The sequence below is a fragment of the Ornithorhynchus anatinus genome, chromosome X1 (genome assembly GCF_004115215.2).
Source record: "Ornithorhynchus anatinus isolate Pmale09 chromosome X1, mOrnAna1.pri.v4, whole genome shotgun sequence".
Classification (NCBI taxonomy): domain Eukaryota; kingdom Metazoa; phylum Chordata; class Mammalia; order Monotremata; family Ornithorhynchidae; genus Ornithorhynchus; species Ornithorhynchus anatinus.
In genome coordinates this window covers 87,015,633-87,036,903 of record NC_041749.1, presented here as the reverse complement: position 1 = coordinate 87,036,903, position 21,271 = coordinate 87,015,633, and the positions used below count along the sequence as shown (strand labels likewise).

At 47.5% G+C, this 21,271-nt stretch overlaps 2 protein-coding genes across 2 annotated transcripts in view; one reads left to right on the top strand and one right to left on the bottom strand.

Annotated features, from left to right (window-relative positions):
* The window catches only part of SHISA5 (shisa family member 5), a 108,789-nt gene extending 90,460 nt beyond the window's left edge, over positions 1-18,329 (bottom strand). Inside the window, exons 1-3 of the mRNA XM_029050412.2 lie at positions 18,183-18,329; positions 10,238-10,320; positions 5,673-5,782 (exon numbers count right to left, since the gene is read on the bottom strand). Of these exons, the coding sequence (XP_028906245.1) occupies positions 5,673-5,745 (73 nt within the window). The 5' untranslated portion in view covers positions 5,746-5,782; positions 10,238-10,320; positions 18,183-18,329. The remainder of the gene's footprint in view (positions 1-5,672; positions 5,783-10,237; positions 10,321-18,182) is intronic.
* A 357-nt stretch (positions 18,330-18,686) lies between these two features.
* Positions 18,687-21,271, top strand: part of PFKFB4 (6-phosphofructo-2-kinase/fructose-2,6-biphosphatase 4) — a 108,440-nt gene continuing 105,855 nt past the window's right edge. The window contains exon 1 of the mRNA XM_029050916.2: positions 18,687-18,773. Within this exon, the coding sequence (XP_028906749.1) occupies positions 18,719-18,773 (55 nt within the window). The 5' untranslated portion in view covers positions 18,687-18,718. The remainder of the gene's footprint in view (positions 18,774-21,271) is intronic.

Here is a 21,271-nt window from a genome sequence, read left to right as displayed (position 1 = left end):
GTGGCCCTGGTTAAAACAGAAACTCTTTATCACCAGCTCTAAAGCATTCAGTCAGGTCTCCCCCTTCCTACCTCACCTCTCCAATATACTACACTCCAGCCTGAACACTTCGCTCCTCTAACGCTAACCTATTCGCTGTACCCCGATGTCATCCATCTCACCACCGTCCCCTTGCCCGCATCCTCCCTCTGGCCTGGAACTCCCTCCCCCTTCATATCTGACAGACCACTACTATCCCCACCTTCAATGCCATCCTAAAATCATATCTCCTCCAAGAAGCCTTCCCCATCTAACCCCTCACTTCCCCTTCCCCACGCTATTCATCCTCTCCTCTGCATTGCCTATGTATTTGCAACTGTACCCCTTAAACACTTTGATACTCATCCCAACTCCAACCCCACAGCCCTTTTGCACACATCCTTATACTCTGCCATTTCACCTACCTGTGAAATTACCATTATCCTTTTGCCCCTTTGCTCAGAATGATTGCCATTCTCAGATTCCCTCCACTGAACCACATCCCTCCTATCCTTCAGGAATGAACTCGATTATCATCTCTGGAAAATTTTCCCTGATTCACGAAGAGATACATCATGGAACCCACCACGTTTAGCCTATCCTCGCTCTTGTAAATAAACACTAATATGTCCTCCATGCACCTTTGTTGAGAATCTAAGTTCACTTATCTTGTCTCACCCTCTAGAATGTAATTTCTACAAGGGCAGGAAGGTACCTGAGCCAAGTTCTGAACCCCGCAGAGGGCTCAGCAGAGAGTCAGGCAAATTAGGTCTGCTCAGGAAGTGTGCTCACGGAAGTCCCTTCTGCAGCACGGGTTGGGCAGCATGGTGTTTAAATCAAGTTCTGAAACCCCCAGAATGCCTAATAGAGAATCATGCAACCAAGATCTGCTCAGGAAGTCTGCTCACAGAAGTCCCTTTTGGAGTCCAGGTCCTGGAGTCAGGTCTCTGTTTCCTTATGTAGCATTTCAGCAGCCAGAAGGGACTCTGTGAGGGGCCTCTGAGCCAGTTGAATGAACTAGGCCTTCAGGTAGTATATATGGGTCAAGGAGAACTAGAGGACTTTATTTTGATTTTCAAAAGGTCTCTGACAAGCTGTTTGAAAAGACTGAGTAATCAATCACAGGAGTGGCGGGAACATTCTATCATGGAAATGGTAGGATGTGAGGTTACATACATAAGTGCTGTGGGGTTGCAGCATAATCATAATGATGGCATAGGCACCATTTTGTAGAAGTCCTGAATTTACATGAACCTAAAATGTTTCTTTTGGTGCGGACCCTGGAACTTTCCACTCACTCCATAGCTTTGGTGTTCCCTTTACAGTTCCCCTTGAATACCAGCACAGCTTCTGAGTCACGGAATTCGATGACTGCTGAAAATGAAAATAGTGAACACAAATGTGTATCTTAGTACCAGATTGGGGATATATTAACTGAAAGCCAGACTTTCCGGTATAAAAATGAACGGATGATCTCACTATCCACCACTGCTACCTTCTGGAGGTTGAGGTACTTGCCACTGCAGACTAAAGCCAGCTATACCCCCCACTCCCTGACTCTCTCTTTTCAATTTAGCATGTCTAACAGAGAACTCCTCATCTTCCCTCCCAAATCCTGCCCTCCCCTAGACTTTCCCATCACTGTAGACAACACCACTATCCTCCCTGTCTCACAAGGTCATAAGCTTGACTCATCTTTGACGCATCTCTCTCATTCAACCCGCCTTGTCACTCGGTAACCAATTCTGGTCGGTTCTACAATATCTCTAGTATCTGACCCTTCCTTTATAGCTAAACTTCTACCACGCTGATCTAAGCACTTTTCTTATCCTGCCTCGACGACTGCATCAGCTGCCTTGCTGACCTCCCATCTCTCCCTTCTCCAGTGCACATTTCACTCTGCTGCCCAGATCATTTTCTAAAAAACTGCTCAGTCCACATCACTCCTCTACTCAAAAACCTCCAATGGTTGCCCATCTACCTCCTCATCGAACAGAATACCCTTACTATTAGGTTTAAGGCACTCTATCAGCTCTCCCCCCCACTAATAATGGTATTTGTTAGCACGTACTATGTGCCAGGCACTGTTCTAAACACTGGAGTAGATACAAGATAATCGGGTTGGACACAGTCCCTGTGTCCCTTACAGAAGAGGTAACCAAGGCACGGAGAAGTTAAGTGACTTGCCCAAGGTCACACCGCAGACAAGTTGCAGAGCCTGGAATTAGAACCCAGGTCCTTCTGACTCCTAGGCCCATGCTCTTTCCACTAGGCCATGCAGCTTCTCCTACCTTACCTCACTGGTCTCTACTGTAACCCAACCTACACACTCCACTTCTCTAACACCACCATACTCTCTGTTTGTCAATCTTGTCTATCTTGCCACTGACCCCTCACCCACATCCTCCTTCTGGCCTGAAACTCCCTCCCCCTTCATATCCGACAGTCCACCGCTTTCTCCACCTTCAAAGCCCTCCTAAAATCACATCTCTTCCGAGAGACCTTCCCCTACTAAGCCCTCATTTCCCCTATTTGTCCTCCTCTGTGTTGCCTATACACTTAGGTGTGTACCCTTTAAGCACTTTTTCACCCCAGTCCCAGCCCCATCGCACTTATGTATAGATCCAACTGTAATTTATTTTCATGTCCATCTCTCCGTCTAGTCTGCAAGCTCCTTGTGTCCAGGGATCGTGTTTATGGTACTCTACTGTATTGTAGTTTCCCAAGTGCTTAATCCCCTCTCAGGGTCACACCTGGAGAGTTTCCAGGACTCTACCAGTCTCGACTATGGGAGGGAGAATCAAGCGGAGGCATACCATATCGCCAAGATCCGCCCATTCCTCTCCATCCAAATGGCTATCTTACTGGTACAAGCTCTCATAATATCTCGCTCTCATAAAATGGATTATTGTGTCAGCCTTCTCTCTGATCTCCCTTCCTCCTGTCTCTCCCCACTCCAGTCTATTCTTCATTCTGCTGCCCAGATCATCTTCCTGCAGAAATGCTCTGGGCATGTCACTCCCCTCCTTAAAAACCTCCAGTGGTTGCCTATCAACCTCTGTACGAAACAAAAACTTCTCACTCTGGGCTTCAAGGCTTTCCATCACCTTGCCCCCTCCTACCTCTCCTCCCTTCTCTCTTTCTACTGCCCACCCCGCACACTCCGCTCCTCTGCCGCTCACCTCCTCACCATCCCCCATTCACGCCTATCCCGCCGTTGACCTCTGGCCCATGTCCTACCATTGTCTTGGAATGCCCTCCCTCCTCACCTCCGCCAAACTAGCTCCCTTCCCCTCTTCAAAGCCCTACTGAGAGCTCACCTCCTCCAAGAGGCCTTCCCAGACTGAGCTTCCCCTTTTCCCTCTGCTCCTTCTCTGCTCCGCCCCCCCACCCTCTGCTCCCTCCCCCTTCCCCCCTTCACCTCCCCTCACCTAAGCCCCCTTCCCCCCTTCCCCTCAGCTAAGCCCCCTTTCCCTCTGCTCCTCCCCCTCTCCCTTCCCCTCCCCTCAGCACTGTGCTCATTTATATATACTTTTATTACCCTATTTATTTCATTAATGAGGTGTACATCCCCTTGATTCTATTTACTGTGATTAAGTTGTCCTGTTTTTGTCCATCTGTCTCCCCCAATTAAACTGTAAGCCCGTAAATGGGCAGGGATTGTCTCCATCTGTTGCCGAATTGTACATTCCAAGTGCTTAGTACAGTGCTCTGCACATAGTAAGCACTCAATAAATACTATTGAATGAATGAATATCCATTCCAACCCTAGCTTGGCCAGTGGCTAGCAAGTGGAAGGCAATCTGCTACAAGTCAAAACTCACCCGTGCTGGGCAGCAGCGGCATGGGAGAGAGTCGAGGGAGGAGACTCGAGTTTACTGCGCAGAAGGTGGCAATGGTAAACCACTTCCTTATTTTTACCAAGAAAAACTCTGTGGATACACTACCAGAACGATGAAGAGCGGGGCATTCTGAGAGAAATGTACCCATGGTGTCGCTATGGGTCGGAAATGACTCGAGGGCATAAGACAAGACAAAGTGCTTACTACAGTGCTCTGCACACAGTAACGACCCCTGATTGATTGATTGACTGATTAGCAAGCATCTTCCTCTTTGGAGCAGTGGGGAGGAAAGGGAGAGGGGAGAGAGGACAAGGCTCCCATGAAATCTGGGCTGTGCAGCCACACCAGCAAAGAGAGTAGCACTTCCCAAAAAGTCCCAAGGACTGCTGTCTCCCCACATTATATTGTAAATTCTTTTTTTTTTATGGTATTTGTTAAGCACTCACTGTGTGCCAGGCGCTGTACTAAGCACTGGGATAGATACAAGCTAATCAGGTTGGACACGGTCCATGCCCCACATGGGGATCACAGTCTTAATCACCATTTTACAAATGAGGGAACTGAGACACAGAAGAGCAAAGTGACTTACCCAAGGTCACACAGCAGACAAGTGGCAGAGTTGGCATTAGAACCCAAGTCCTTCTGACTCCTAGGGCCGTATTCTGTCCATTAAGCCACACTGCTTCTCTTTGAGGTCAGGGAAGGGGTCTTGGATCTACTGCAACCTCCCTAAGGCTTAGTACAGTGGTTGAACTAATTAGGAAGCAGTATGGCCTAGTGTCAAGAGCATGGGCTCGGGAGTCAGAGGACCTGGGGTCTAATCCCGGCTCCGCCACTTGTCTCCTCTGTGACCTTGGGCAAGTCACTTCAATTCTCTGTGCCTCAGTTACCTCATCTGTAAAATGGGGATTAAGACTGTGAGCCCCATGTGGGATAGGGACTGTGTCCAACTTGATTACCTTGTATCTACCTCAGCGCTTAGAACAGTGCTTGACAAATAGGCCCTTAACAAATGCCATGATTATCATTTATTATTATTAGGCACTCAATAAATACCATTGATCCATAGATTGATTGCTGGCTTCAGGTTCAGTACGCTGCCTCAGGTTGGAGATGGGACCAGAGAGGAGACTATAGAATAAGGGAATCCTACCAGAAGAGTATATTTTTGTGTGCATTTCTGTATATGTGTACGTGGTTGTGCTTGTGCCTGAGTGTGTATGTGTGTGTGTTCAATGCGGCTACCTTTCCTCTCTCCCTCCAAGGTGGAGGAGCAGGTACAGCCCGTTAACACCTGCAAACCAATCAATCTGCTTGCAGATGCTAACACTTTAATAACTATGCTATTTATTCCTCTAGGCAGTAAGCGTCTTGTGGGCAGGGAATGTATCTGCCAACTCTCTATTGTAATCTTCCAAATACTTAGTACAGTGCTCTGCACACAGTAAGTGCTCAATAAATACCATTGATTGATTAAGCCCTTACTATGCACCAAGCACTATGCTAAGTACTAGGGTAGATACAAGATAATCAGATAAAGCATAGGCCTTATGCTCCATGGGCTCATAATCTTAGAGGTAGGAAGAGCAGATATCTAATTTTAATTTTACAGATGAGGAAACTGAGGCATAAGGATGTTAAATGACTTTCCCAAGGTCATGAAGCAGGCAGGTGGCAGAGTTGGGATTAGGACTCATGTCTCCTTGATTCCCAGGCCTTTGTTCTTTCCACTAGGCCAGGCTGCCTCCCAACTTTCTTTTATATATAGGGTACTGGATCTGACCAAGAAGGAGACAGTGTCACAACACTTACCACCTTTCACCCCTCTGGCAGTGAAGTCTGTGGCCCCTTCCAGTTCTGACTGGCCCAGAATGCACTTGAACATCAGGTGTGGTTAGAACTCTTTTCACAGGAGAACAGGCCTAGGAAATGAACCATTTCAAGAGGAAACAACATTTTCACCTAGAATAATGGGTTTGTGGGGTTCCCCAGGGAAGAGTCCTCACAGTTTCATCCATTCCCATCATGAACATCTCCTCCACAGTGTTACGAGAGCCTGGGCCAGGGCTAGAGCTACTGGGAGTAACAAGAGACCACTTGTTGAGGGAATGGACTATGTTGGTAAAAGACTTGGCAATGATGCCCTGCCTGCAGTCCAAACACACCCCACCGACTGAAAACCCACCAACCCACTTCCTCTGTTAGCATCTCAAACCGAGACTTGCGAGGGCTGGGATTTTTACATAACATTAAGTTTGGGCCACCCAGCAAAGCTCCTGTTCCCATTTTGGGGAGGAAATCACTTGAAGTGAGGAAATTGGATCTTGCATTAAACAATCATCAGCTGGGCTCAGATGGCCTGAAATGAAATAAGAGCAGCCTGTGCATCAGGCGTCTCTGAGAAGGAGTTGGCTACCTTCCAAACTAAGTTATCAGGCTTGGTTCCCATCTGCTCCCCCTCTAAATAAGTCTCTAAAATCACCAGCGCTTTGTGAAATAGCCAAAAATAATTTAAAAAAATCAGAAAGTAGATAGAAAACAAAACAAAAGGTGCAGTTTTGTCAAGATAGAAAAACCTGCTCCCCCTCTGCCTGGATACTTTATGAAGTTCTGGTTGCTGAATTTTAGAAAGGACATAAGGGCAAAAGAAGATAAGAAATGCCATCACTGAGACAGACCTAATGTCCATTCATCCTTGAGCAACCAAGATGATGGGAGGGTGGAGCAACTTCTGTATGAGGAGAGATAGAAAAGATTAGGACACTTCATTCTGAAACAGCATGGCCTAGTAGAAAAAGCAGGGGATTGAGAGTCAGAGGACCTGGGTTCTAATTCAAGCGCCACCACTTGTTTGCTGTGTGACCTTGCAAAAGTCACTTCACTTCTCTGTGCCTCAATTTCCTCATCTGGAAAATGGGGACTGTGAGCCCTATGTGGGACAGGGACTGTGTCCAACCTGATTAGCTTGTGTCTACCCCAGTGCTTAGTTCACTGCCTGGCACACAGTAAGTGCTTAACAAATACAATTAAAAAAGAAAAAAGAAAGACACAGGCCAAGAGACAACATGATTGAAGTTTACAAAACTGAAGGGTGTGGAGAGTGCAATCACAGATGTACTTGTTCACCAAATCCTATACCTTCAGGATGCCCAATAAAGCTAGAAGGTAGAAAAAATTCATTAGCTTCAAGAGGAGCTGGGATAAATTCACAGATGGCTTATCGCTACCCACCTGAATGGCCATCGAGGAAAGCAATCATCACAAATATCAGGTTACCAGTGTTGGAAGCAAAATATTGGATCATATAACTATGGGTCTAATCCAGGATGACAGTACAAGTGGTCTCTTGTTCTTATTGTCATGGGAACGAACAAAAAGGAACAGCAGCTACAGCAATCAAAGGCGATAATGAGAGTTAGGGAGGGAAACAGGTGGGTTGGAAGGGAGGAGAGTTAATAATAATGATAATAATAATACATATTATGATTCTTATAATTATAATAATGGTATTTTTGTTAAGCATTTACCAGGTGCCTTGCGAACACTACACCAAAATATGCTGCGGTAGATTCAAGATAATCAGGTCAGGAACATGGGGTTCACAATCTAAAGGGGAGAGAGAACAGGTGTTTAATCCCTGTTATCCTGATGAAGAAAATGAGGCCCAGAGAGGAGTTAAGTGAATTGCCCAAGATCCACAGCAGACAAGTGGCAGAGCTGGATTTACAGTCCAGGTCCTCTGACTCCCAGGCATGAGCTCTTTCCCCAGACCATGCTGCTGCTCAGGGTGGTCCCCATATTCACTTTCTCATCCTTTAAGGTAAATTGATTTGGAAGCATGCATAGAGGCTAGGGATACATCCGATGAAGTTTGGGTCCTGAAGGAAGGAGAGGATGCAAGAGACAGAGACCAGGAAATGGGAATATGGCAAGTAGGGAATCAGGGACCAGGGAAGAGGGGAGCTGAGTAGTTGGAAATCTGGGGACTGCTCACTGTGGGCAGGGAATGGCTCTGTTTATTATTATATTGTACTCTCCCAAGTGCTTGGTACAGTGCTCTGCACACAGTAAGCGCTCAAATACGATTGAATGAATATTGATATATATTCTTTAACTTTTTAAGCCTAATATATTTGCTAACTTTTGCATGCTTGGCTTCACCATTTGGCTGGAAGTTAGTCAAGGATAGGGATTCACATTTTATATTACTTCTGTATGTCCCCTGCCTAGCCAAATCTAATGGACTCTATTCTAAACCTCTTCCACCTCTTTGCTGCTTTCTACACGGGACCACTGTGGAAAGACTATCTAATCTTGGTTTTAATGACTCAATTCTCCCTCTCTTTCAACCTGACAGGCTGCTCTTCTGAAGTCTTTTCGGCTGGCTCTTCTTCCCTCTTGCCCACGACCTGAGGCTGCCCCTCAAAACTCTGTTCTGGGTCCCCTACTCTTCTCATTTTATATCACCTTTCCATGGGCAACTCCCAAATCTATTTTACTAGTCCCAACCTCTCCCCTCCTCTTGACTCTGGGATATCTCCACATGGATATCCTGCCAGCACCTTAAGTTCAGTATGTCTAAAATTGAACTCATCTCCTTGTAACTTTCCCAACACAGTTGACAACACCATCACCATCACCCTCTCTGTCTCTGAAACCCTCAACTTTGATATTATCCTTGACTCCTTGGGCTGTTTCAACTCTCGCATTCAGTCTGTCTCCAAATCCATCCATTTTTCCTCCATAATATTTCCCGAATCCAGGCCTTCCTCTCCATCCATACAGTCACTGAGCTGATCCGGGCACTTGTAAGATCTCAGCTGGACTACAGCATCAGCCTCCTCTCTTGTCTCCCTACCTCCAGCCTCTCCCCTCTCCTGTCCATACTTCACCCTGTCTGGATTATTATTCTAAAACATTGGTCTGAGCACATCTCTCCACTCCTCAAAACCCCCGGTGGTTATGCATCCCTCTCTGCATCAAGCAGAAACTCTTCACCATTGGCTTTAAGGCACTCCATCATCTCTCTTCCTCTTATCAGCTCATTTCTCCCATTACAGCCCAGCTCACTCTCTTCATTCTTCCTGAGCTCACCTGTTCTCTGTGCCTTATTCTCAATTTTCCTATGACCCCATGCTCATGCCCTTCCTACTGCCTGAAACTCCCTGCCCCTTCAAATCTGCCATACTATAGCTCTCCCCATCTTCAAAAGCCCCCTGAAATCCATGCAAGAGTGACTTTCTGACATTTGGCCATCCTGAGGTGGGGAAAAATTCACCTCCCACTTCTGCTCCATAATGACATCATTAGGAAGTCCATCTGAACCCCCAAATGTAGAGTGTCTCTATGGGGAGTACCCCTAACCACCCACTCTGTTCCAGAGCCACTCTGTACCCCTCCCAAGTCCCTGTTACCCTAGACACTGCTTCCAACTTGGGGCTGGGCACTGTCAAATTTTTAACCACCGCCGGGCCATCGCTACCCCACGGATGGTTTATCATGACGCGACTGCCTCACTCACTTATGGATCTGATCCCCTGCCACCTCCAGGAGGCATTCCTCAATTACTTTTCTTCTCCTCAGATCATAACCTCCCCAACTACCATCTCAGTACATGTACACTCACAGCCACCCATCACCTTTTGGCGTACACTGATTTATGCACTCTAGAGACTATGAAAGGCAGCATGAAGTGATAGAGCCTGGGTCTAGGAGTCAGGAGATCTGCCCCTGGCCTGCTTTTGACTTGGGGAAAGTCTTTCAACTTCTTTATGCCTCAGTTTCCTCATGTGTAAATTGCGAATGAGATACTGCTCTCCTTTTGTCTTAGTTTACAAATCCCATATGGGCCAGGGACTGTGTTCAATTTGATTATTTTGTATGAACCCCTATGTCTGAAACAAAGAAAATGCTTGGTAAAACCCATAATTATTACTTATCCATCATTCCATTCCCTTTATTTCTCCTGTTTATTTTGTGCTTGTCTCCCCTGATATAGTGCAAGATCCTCGAAGGCAGGGATTATGTCTGTTAGCTCTCCTAAGTGCTTTGTACAGTGCTCTGCACAGCCGGTGCTCAGGAAATACTACTGATTGATAGAATGGTGCCCTGCAGCAGCAGACTGATACTAATACTCAAGCACAGACATTATGATTTATATTAACACCTGTCTCCTCCTCCAGACTGTACACTCCTTGTGGACAGGTAACTTGTCTACCAATTCTGTTACACTGTAGTCTCCCAAGTGCTTAGTACACAGTAAGCACTCAATAAACATGACTGATTGAAGTACGGTACCTTACCTCAAAAACAGAAGGGACCCCTTTCCCTTTCCCAGAAATACAGTACCACGTAGTATATGAAAACTGTTTACTCACCACAGCATGTTAAAACTGACAGTTATTCTGGATGATGGAGCCAGATTCTAGAGTCAGAACTCAGTCTGCTACGAATGTAATGTCTGCAAAAATAAAAATTAAAAAATCACTCACTGAAGGTGAAAATCTTTGGCTAATCGAATCTTTCTGAAACTCTCTCACTGTTCTGGGTTCCGGTGGTTGTTATCCTGTAGATAGATGGTGCCTGGATTCCTGCCTAGGGATGTGCAAGCTCAAGTAGACATTCGTTCAATTGTATTTATTGAGCACTTACTGTGTGCAGAGCACTGCACCAAGCGCTTGGGAAAGTACAATACAACACAGATACACACACACTCTCTCTTTCTCTCCCCCCACCCTTCCCTTTGAGGGTTGCCTTGGTTTATCCGTTGGGCACCTGGTGCCCTCTGTTGGCCAACTGCAGCCTGTGATTTTTTCTTTTTTAAAAAACTTTTGCTTCAGTCCAGGACTTGCAAGAGATCTATCAATCCATGGTATTTATTGAGCACTTACTTTATGCAAAGCGCTATACTAAGCACTTGGAAGAATACAGTAGAATTGGTAGACATGATCCCTGCCCTCAAGGATCTTATAATCTAGAGGAGGAGGAAGAAATTAAAAGAAATTACAGCTAGGAGAAGCAGCGGACTTTAAGGTTATGGACGTAAATGCTGTAGGGCTGGGAGATGTGTGAGAATCAACGTGCTCAGTGGATACAGACCCAAATGCGTGTGCAATGCAGAAGGGAGGGAAAATACGGTGGGGAAATGAGAAGTTACTCAAGAAAGGTTTCCTGGATGAGATGTATTTTAGTGAGGCTTTGATGGTGGGAAGAGTGGTGGTCTGTTGGGTGTGAAGAGGGGGTTCCAGGCAAGATGGAGGGCCTGAGTAAAGGACTGCCGATGAGACAAGATAGAGTAGTTTATTATTAGAGGAGCCAAGTGTGTGGGCCGGCTTGTGCTGGGAGTGAGGATAAGTAAGAGGGAGAAAGCTCATTGAGTGCCTTAAATTCGATGGTCAGGAGTTTCTGCCTGATGTGGAGATGGATGGGCAACCACTGGAGGAATTTTGAGGACAACAGCAACTGTGGTATTTGAAAAGTGCTTACTATATCCCAAGCACTGTACTAAGCGCTGGGATACATCCGAGTTAATCAGGTTATACACAGTCTGGATCTCACGTGGGACTCACACTCTTAGTGGGAGGGAGAACAATAATTTAATCTCCACTTTTCAGATGGGGAAACTGAGGCACATCAAAGTTAAAGTGACTTCACTAAGGTCACACAGCAGGCAAGTGGCAGAGCCAGAATTAGAACCCAGTTCCTCTGACTCCTAGGCCTGACTCCACTAGGCTATACTGCTAGGAGTGGGAAAGAAAGGGACAAAACTTTTTTTAGAAAGATAGTCCGGGCAGCAGAGTGAAGTATGGTCTGGAGGGGGAGAGACAGGAGGCAGGGAGATCAGTAAGGAGGCTGATGCAGTAGTCAAGGTGGGATATGGCAAGTGTTTGGATCAATAGAGTAGCAGCTTGGATGGAGAGGAAAATATGGATCTGGCGATGTTATGAAGATAGAACTGGCAGGATTTAATGACTGACTAAATATGCAGGTTGAGTCGAGGAGATGAATCAAGAATAATGCCAAGGTTGCAGGCTTGAGAGACAGGGAAGATAGTGGTGTTGTCCACAGTGATGGGGAAGGTAGGGAAATGAGAGCAGATCCTTGTTGTGGGCAGGGAACGGGTCTACTAACTCTGCTGTACTTTAATCTCCCAAGTGCTTAGTATAGTGCTCTGCACACAGTAAGTGCTCAATAAATACCAATGATCAACTGATTGATCAGGAGAAGGGTGAGACGCACAGGTGAGCAAATTGTTCAGCAAATAGGCCATGAGAGTAACTGTAAGCTCATTATGGGCAGGGAAACTGTCCATTCATTCATTCAGTTGAATTTATTAAGCACTTACTGTGTGCAGAGCACTGTACTAAGCACTGGGAAAGTACAGTACAGCAGTAAAGGAGTGACAATCCCTGCCCCCCACAGTGAGCTCACAGTCTAGAGTGGGGAGGGGGTTGGGAGGGACAGACATCAATACAAATAAACAGACATGAATATAAATGAATAAAATTACAGATATATACATAAGTGCTGTGGGGCAGGGATGGGGGAAGAGCAAAGGGAACAAGTCAGGGTGACATAGAAGGGAGTGGGAGATGAGGAAAAGTGGGAGTTAGTTTGGGAAAACCTTTTGGAGGAGATGTGCCTTCAATAAGGCTTTGAAGGGGGGGGAGAGTAATTGTCTGGAGGATTTGAGGAAGGACAGCGTTCCAGGCCAGAAGTAGGATGTGGGCCAGGGGTTGACGACGAGACAGGCGAGACTGAGGCACAGTGAGAAGGTTAGCACCAGAGGAGTGAAGTGTGTGGGCTGGGTTGTAGAAAGAGAAAAAAGGTGAAGTAGGAGGGGGCAAGGTGATGGAGTGCTTTAAAGCCAATGGTGAGGAGTTTTTGTTTGATGCAGAGGTGGATGGGCAACCACTGGAGATTTTTGAGGAGGGGGTGAGATGTCCTGAACGTTTCTGTAGAAAGATTATCTGGGCAGTGGAGTGAAGTATGGACTGGGTGGGGAGAAGCAGGAGGTTGGGAGGTCAGCAAGGAGGCTGATGCAGTATTATAGGCAGAACAGGATGAGTGATTGTATTAAGATGGTAGCAGACTGGAGAGGAAAGGGCAGATTTTAGTGATGTGAAGGTGGGACCGACAGCATTTGGTGACAGACTGAATATGTTTATTGTTATATTGTACTCCCAAGTGCTTAGTACAGTGATCTGCACACAGTAAGTGCTCAATAAATATAACTGAATGAATGCAAGTAACAGCAAGGGGATGGGTGAGCCAGGGCATAGGTCAACTTAACCAAGTCTATTTGGTTGATAATGACGATCATACACCAGCTGATGGCCTCCTCCTCCAATTCTTTAAGGTTTCATCTCACCAGCACATTGCCAACCTGCGCTAGTGATGCTTACCAGAAATCCTCTAACCATATGACACAAGGCAGAGTCTGCAGTGTGGAGAACCTTGATGGCATGTCCTGAGCAGAATAGGGGATGCAAATTTGCTGAGGATGACAGGTGTGGCCAGGAGAGTGAGTTGATGGAATGACACCAAGGTTGATACAATTGTTAATAGGTGTGCTGATTTCTCTGGGGTGGGGGGCTGGCAAGGCCAATGGGAGACATCTTCTTTCTTCCCAGTCCCTAGAATTGAGTCTCTGGGGATGTCATTTGGTTCTGTTTTCTTTGCCTTTTGGGCAGGATGAGCAGTTTTAGATAGCCCACCTTGCTCCTTTCTGTTGGTCAGGCATGGGACAGAAGCTAGAGCCCACCAAAATAGTGGCTCAGCATTCAGTTGCCCTCCCTCTGGGATTGGAAGACCAGTCTTTACAGTTCTACCCTCACACCAGGGTCACAGTGAGCCACTATTGAGAAGAGAGTATCCTTCTCGATATTAGGCCCGGCTCCCGCCACACTCAGATGGCAGCAGGCTTAAGGGAAGGGTCTCTCCGTTTCTCTTTCCTCCTTCTGTTTCTGTCTCCTTCAGTCTCATCTCTGACTTTGCCTTTCTGTACTTGCTCCTCTCTGGCTATAGAGAAGCACTGTGGCCTAGTGGATAGAGCACGGGCCCGGGAGTCAGAAGGACCTGGGTTCTAATCCCGGCTCCACCACTTGTCTGCGGTGACACCTTGGGCAAGTCACTTCAATTCTCTGTGCCTCAGTTACCTCGTCTGTAAAATGGGGATTAAGACTTTGAGCCCCAGGAGGGACAGGGACTATGTCCAACTCAATTTCCTTGACTTCACTCCAGCTCTTAGTACAGTGCCTTGCACACCATAAGCACTTAAATACCACAATTATTATTATTATAGTTTCTGGGTCTGAATCAGTCTTGGCCTACACCTTAGGGAAGCAGCGTGGCTCAGTGGAAAGAGCCTGGGCTTGGGAGTCAGAGGTCATGGGTTCGAATCCCAGCTCTGCCGCTTGTCAGCTGGGTGACTGTGGGCAAGTCACTTAACTTCTCTGTGCCTCAGTTACCTCATCTGGAAAATGGGGATGAAGACTGAGCCTCACGTGGGACAACCTGATTACCCTGTATCTACCCCAGTGCTTAGAACAGTGCTCTGCACATAGTAAGCGCTTAACAAATACCAACATTATAGAGAAGCAGCGTGGCTTAGTGGAAAGAGCACGGGCTTGGGAGTCAGAGGTCATGGGTTCTAATCCCGGATCTGCCACTTGTCTGCTGTGTGACCTTGGGCAAGTCGCTTAACTTCTCTGTGCCTCAGTTCCCTCATCTGTAAAAATGGAGATTAAAAATTGTGAGCCCCACGTGGGACAATCTGATTACCCTGTGTCTACCCCAGTGCTTAGAACAGTGCTCTGCACATAGTAAGCACTTAACAAATACCATAATTATTACACCTCTCATTTCTGCTCCCCCCACATCCCCAGAGTCCTTGGCCTCTGGGCGCACCCTCCCCTCCCTGCAACAGAGTCAAAATGGAAAAATGGCATCTGTGATTGCTAGCATATTAAAGAGCAAGAACAAAATCCAAAGCAACAATGGAAAATCAGAGATATGATCTGTTAAAAAAAAAAAACAGGGGAAAGACAGCAGGGTAGGTTGTTAAGGGCCAAAAACCCCTACCCAGATACAGGATCAAAAGTGATTGGGTAGACTTGAGCACAGCCTAAAAAACCTGGAGGTACATAGGGCCACATGTTGAGTATGAGTGAGCCATGTAGAATTCATTAGGATTAAAGGAGCTAAAGTGATCCCCAAATGGATAAACAGAGGATGACATGTAAAATCCAGGAAGTAATCCTTCCAATATACTCAGCATTGGTCAGATCCTTGTTGGAGTGTTTAGTCCACGGATAACAATCACAAGTGCTTTTTTTCCCAGAACTGTTGACTTCCAGGTCAGAACTTGGCTGTAGAAGCCAGAGATGAGGTGGCTAAAACCCTCAATAATGTTGGTCTTAAGAGACCAGAGTGGAGGGGCTCTGAAAAGCCCTGAAAGGTTGTTTGGAGTAAGTAAACTCTTTAAAAAGCCTCCTCCACTTATAATCATAGACTCATCGTTACAGTCAATAGCATTTATGAAGCTCTAACAATGTGCCAAGTGCTAGGGACCTCCTACTGGAAAAAAAAATCTTCATCTTCAGATACAAATATGAATCCCACTTGAATCTTTGCAATTTAAGTGGAATGTGGAGAAATAGGGAGGGTCCAGAGGGAACCAAAAAAATTGATTAAAAGGCTAGAAAGTATGAGTGAAAAGGAATAGTTTTGGGATGATTTCATCTGGAGAAGAGAAGGCTGAAGATGGTCTTGAAAATGGAACTGTGTTTAGTCTCTATATATAGTTCCTGATTGAGGCTTCTAAGAGAAAGGGGGTGTGGGGTGACCTTGGAGGAAAAACCAGAGAAAGCCTGGCAATCGCAATTATCCCGACCTTCCCCCCACGCAACTACACCCCTCCATTTTCTCTCTTCCACTAAGAAGCACCACAACTGTAAAGACTACTGGAAAATGCTTCTGAGCTGCTCAATGCTGTTCTTCACCAGCAGGAGGACCAAGTCTTGCCCCCATCTGTCCCCTTATTCTGGTGAAGGAGGTGAGTACTGCTCTTCCAGAAAGCCAGGCAGTGTTTATTAACAGTAAAACTGACTAAAATTCTAAAGGTGAGTAATTCTCCACTCTTCTCTAGACTCTCCGAGGAATTACGCCTATGCCTCCTTCCTAACAGTCCAAATGGAAGTAATTAGAAGACAACCTAAACATTATTTATATTGTCTGTCTCCCCCTCTAGACTGTAAACTTCTTGTGGGCAGGGAACATGTCTACCATCTCTGCTATACGGTACTCTCCCAAGCGTGTAGTACAGTATTCTGCACACAGCAAGTGCTGTAAAAATACGATTGATTGCTTCTGTTGATTCTGCTTTATCCCCTCTAGACTGTAAGCTCATTGTGGGCAAGGGAATGTTACTGTTAATTGTTGTATTGTACTTTCCCAAGTACAGAACTCTGCACACCGTAGGCGCTCAATAAAGTTTATTGAATGACTGCATATCCCCTTACTGCCCGTCTCCTCCTTGGACACTAGTTTCCATGAAAAGATTTTCCCAACCCTGGAGTCGTCGGCTTGTTAACCATTCCCTTTCCTTCCCTCCCACCTCTCCCCTCCTTCTGTGATACTGAAGTTCTCGCTCTGAGTGGTCAGACTCTCTGGCTCTGAGTCTTGGGTGCTAGTAATAGCAGTATTTATTGACCATCCATTTGGTGCTGTGCACTTCACTAGGCACTTAGGAAGTACAGAATCAGGAGCAGAAAAGCTACTTCATACTGATAGCCAGGGTTTGAGGGTCACTTAGCACCAAGGTCACTTTCACTCTTACAATTGGTTTTCTTAAAGCTACTGATGCTGTTTTGGGTCTAACACTAGTTGTTGATCCAGCAGAGCCACACAAATTATTGGCTCTGGGAGACCAGCTCTGACTCTCTATGTGACCTTGGGAGAGCCTCTGACTCAGTCTCCACATCAGAATAATAAGGGTCATAATGGGGAGTGACATTCAATGTCTCTGCACAGTGTAATCAAAATGATGGTATTTATTAAATGCTTACTATGTGCCAAGCACTGTTATAAGCGCTGGGGTAGATACAGGATAATCAGGTTGTCCCACGTGAGGCTCACAGTCTTAATCCCCATTTTCCAGATGAAGTAACTGAGGCACCGAAAAGTTAAGTGACTTGCCCAAAGTCACACAGCTGATAGGTGGCGGAGGCGGGATTAGAACCCATGACCTTTGATTCCTAAACCACGCTGCTTCTCTAGTGAGGATGACTCTGTCAAGGATGGTAAGACTCTTTGGAAGTCCGACTGGTTACCGGTTTATCAGCGAAGAAGATCCTGGCAAAGGATGAGGACTAACCCACGGGGGGACGGGCAACAATCCAGAGAGAGATAGGAATGGGCACAACTCTGATCTACAGCCCAGAACTGGACGCTCCCTGGGGAGAGAGTCTCTGACACAGTTGTGCTAAACATGGCAACTGTGGCAGCTAGCCATGCCATCCCTGATCCCTCAACTGGGAAGAGAGTAGGCTTCGAGTGGAGGGGTAGCACAGGGTACGTGAATGAAAGCTATCACTCCTGATAGTGACAAGTAGGCCAGTGGTGTTAAGAAGGGCCAAAGATAAACCGTTAGGACTAATAAGTGTTGTACTTTCCCGAGCTCTTAGTGCCGTGCTCTGCGCAAAGTAAGCGCTCAATAAATACGATCGAATGAATAAGTGCAGAGTAGCATGGCCTCCTGGAAACCCTTTAGGGCAGGAAACATGTCTGTCAAATCAATCGTCTTGTACTCTCCCAAGCACTTACTACAAGCACTTACCCGCAGTAACAGTTCAGTTCATCTTGATTTAAGAGTACAAGCCTGAGAGTCAGGAGACCTGGGTTCTAGTCCCAGCTCCACTACTTGCCTACTGTAGGACCTTGGGAGAGTCGCTTAACTTCTCCGTGACTCAGTTTCCTCATCCCTCCCCCTCTAACTGTGAGACCCAGGTGGGACAGAGATTTTGTCCAATCCGATTACCCTGCATCTGCCCGAGTGCTCAGCAAACAGTAAGTGCTTCGCAAATACTATTGTTGTCGTAATTGTCATTATTATTACTATGCACAGGTGGGACCGGAGGCAGCAAGCCCTCTCCCCCCTGCTGATGTCTCGCCACACCCTCAGGATTGTGTTGCTGTAGCTCAATCCCAGACTTCTGGTCTCCGTACAGGCATTCCCAGATTTCAAGAGAGCCAAGTTCAGGAGTCCAAGGTTCTGCTAGACCTTTCAAAGTCAGGAGTTGCTTCGGTAACCTTGATACTGACCTTGTTTTCACGAAGTATCTGCCCTTCTTCCCGAGACATTTCCTCACCCCCCTTCTGTGATCGGGACCTGGTAGGGGGTGGAGTGGGTGTCTCTCCGGTGCTGCTAGATCCAGTTGTTCATCCTCCCAGGCTCAAGGCAGGCCCCCTCCTCATCTCCCCCGCCATGTCGGGATAAGTTCGGAGAGAAAGCCACACCCCCGGGATCCCCAACTGATCTCCTTCTAAGGGGTCGCTGGCAGAGGGGCAGATCCAGCAGGAGGTGTGAGTTTCCTGCCCAGCCAAGGGGCCGCCCCGGGGCCGGGGGCGGGGCCCCGGTGGGGATGGGAGGGCAGAGCCGGGACCAGGGGCGGAGCCGAGGTCGGGATGGGGTCGAGGAACCGAGCCGGCGCCCGGGCTCAGTCTCCCAGGCGGGGCTGCTCCTTGCACCCTTCGGCCTCGGGTCCCGTCCCCTTCCGTCCCCCGGGAGTTGCCAGCGGGGACCGGGGGCGCGGCTGGGAGCTCGACTCCGGGCCGGGCAACGCCGAGGCTGGGGCCAGATGACGGACGCGGGGGGCAACGGCTCCTTGCGGCCGGGACGCCGAAGCTGGCGAGGTAGGAGCTCGGGAGCCGGGAGGGTTCGGGGTCTAGGACTGGGAGAGTGGGGGCAGCAGGGGTGCTGGTGACGGGACGCTGGGGTCAGGAGTCCGCTCTCTGTGTATGTTGCGGGGAAGGAGGGGACCCGGAGCAGAAGGAACATCTGAACAGACCCACAGGGACAGGACCCCGCTCTCTTCCTCGCCTTGAGGGGCACCCGGGGGAAGGGGGAACACGTAGGAGCTGATCCTCGGTTTGGTCCCCTCTCTTGGCCCCAAGGAAGGCGGACTAAATCGGGCCCCCGGCCGGGCTAATCTCGGATGAGGATGGGGAGGGCAGCAACGATGCCCTCCCCACCTTTGGCGGGTCTCGAGTCCAGCCTTTGGGGGGGGGCGGGGGTGGTCTGGCCTCCCTGACCCAAGTGATACCCCTGTCCTCCCGAAAAGCGGGAGATGCTGAAGTCTCCCATCCTAAACACGCGGTGTTGTTTGGGAGTCGGTGACGGTCGCCCCTCAAACTAGCTCAACCCTCCTGGGGAGGGGCGAATCCGGAGGAGAGGAGAGACAGCTGGAGAGCTCACGAGAGCAGTAATCTCCCCGGCCGCTTTTCGGGTCATCTGCACATCCGTTTGCCCAAGTTATGAATCGCTTTACTCTGAAACCTCGAGTATCTTTTTGTTGGGAAAGTTGTCGTTTGGGGATGTTTCCTTTAGTTCCAGGCTCCTCTTTTTCCCCCCACCACGCTTCCCCAAGGTCCCCGACCATGAAAACCATCCTTTCCTCCCTGTTCTAATTACCCGAGTGGATGTCTGCCTTCCAGGGAATACTCTTTGGTGAAATCCTGGGGGAGGAAACTGGGAAGCTGCGGTAGACTGTTAGAATAAACTGGTCTGGCAGACGGATATGGGATCAACCAGTGTGAATCCCACCCTTATTTCTCCAAGGAAGGCGTCCTCTGTTTTAGGGTAGGGGAGGGTGCTAATAGCATACGTGGGGGGTGGGGGCGGAGGAAACGGCTCCCAGGCTACAGGGAGACTGTTTGTTTTAGGAAGCTGTCAAGAAACTCAAGCAGCATCAGTTTACATTGCAGGATCCACTGATGCATACACCAATCTCCTGTTCTGATTTAGTCGGCTTGGTGGCTTATGAAATGTTCGAGATGCCATGAGAAAGTTTGCTGGAAATGGAGTAGTTTTAAATTTTCCCCTGAAACTTCTAACCAAAGGAAGGGTGACAGCATTTACCCCCACCCCCCCACCCCTTACTTTGGGACTTCAACTGGGACAGGCAATAGAGAAACACAGAGATGTTCAGAAGAAGGAAGTTTTTGGAGAGACGGATGAGATAAAGGGGAAAGAATAAAAGAAATGGCATTAAGCTCTCCATTTTAGAAAACTATTTTATTTTACCTTAACATCTGATGGGGTTGGAAACTTCATCTTATGACGTAGCCCATTTTGCCCTCTACACTCGAAAGACCCATAACTCTACCCCTGAGGAGTAAATCTCATCACCTCTAACTGCTGTGGGGGTCACTGAACCATTTCTTTGGTAGTCCGAAAACACTACTCTCCTCACCCCCAGCTTTTGCCGTGGGGTTAAAATGGCGCACATGGGATTGATGTGTATTTTTTTCTTCATCCTCCAGCTGAAGTGGGAGCTATAAATAGCTTTTCTTCCGCTGACTTTGGTTGTGTAGAATGTGAGGAGTGGCTAGATTGGAATTGGAGCCTGTTGATTTACAATCTCCCCTCCCTCAGTCCCCCTGCTCCCCCCCATCTCCCTCTCCCAAACCAATGTCCCCAAATCACTCTTTGTAAAGGTCATTTCCCTTGAGCATTTTTATATTGGTAAACAGCCCGGACAGGCGGTAGAGAGACCTTGCAAAATCGAGAATGGACAGAAGAAACTGATATCAGATTAAAAGAGTTTGTGATAATGCATCTAACCAACCCAAATCATCACAAATCAGTTACAACCTTACTATCTAAGGCCCCCTGGTGCCTGAAATGAATTTGCAGAAGCTGGGAAGGGGGTCGAGGGGGCTGGTGTGCTGCAGATTGGAGAGTTGGTGGCAAATGGCCTTGGAAGTAGCCTATGTTTTGGTTCTAAAGTCATGTTTGTAATTGACCTTTATCAAAAGGTCATGGAAATTATTCACTTTTCCTTGGGCTGGGTTAGTTGGTGTGGGGAGGGGAGGGGTGGTCAGTTTTGAGTTTAAATACTATTTATTGATTGATCAATTGAGTTGGTTTAGGTCTGTTGAGATGGGGAATTTCCCTGGATCTCTGTATCAGATGATAATAATAATTATGATATTTGCTAAGCCAGGCCTCTGTTGTTAGTGTCTGAAATATATGGGAGAGGAACCCATTAGCAACTAATGAGCTCTGAGATGGGATGGGATTCGGGCTGTGAGCAGACCCCTCCCTCCTCTCTCTCATGCCCTGCTTGGGCTCTAACTTGGGTGGCTGTGGTCATGTCTTTACCATAGAATTCCTGCCACTGGATCCTGGG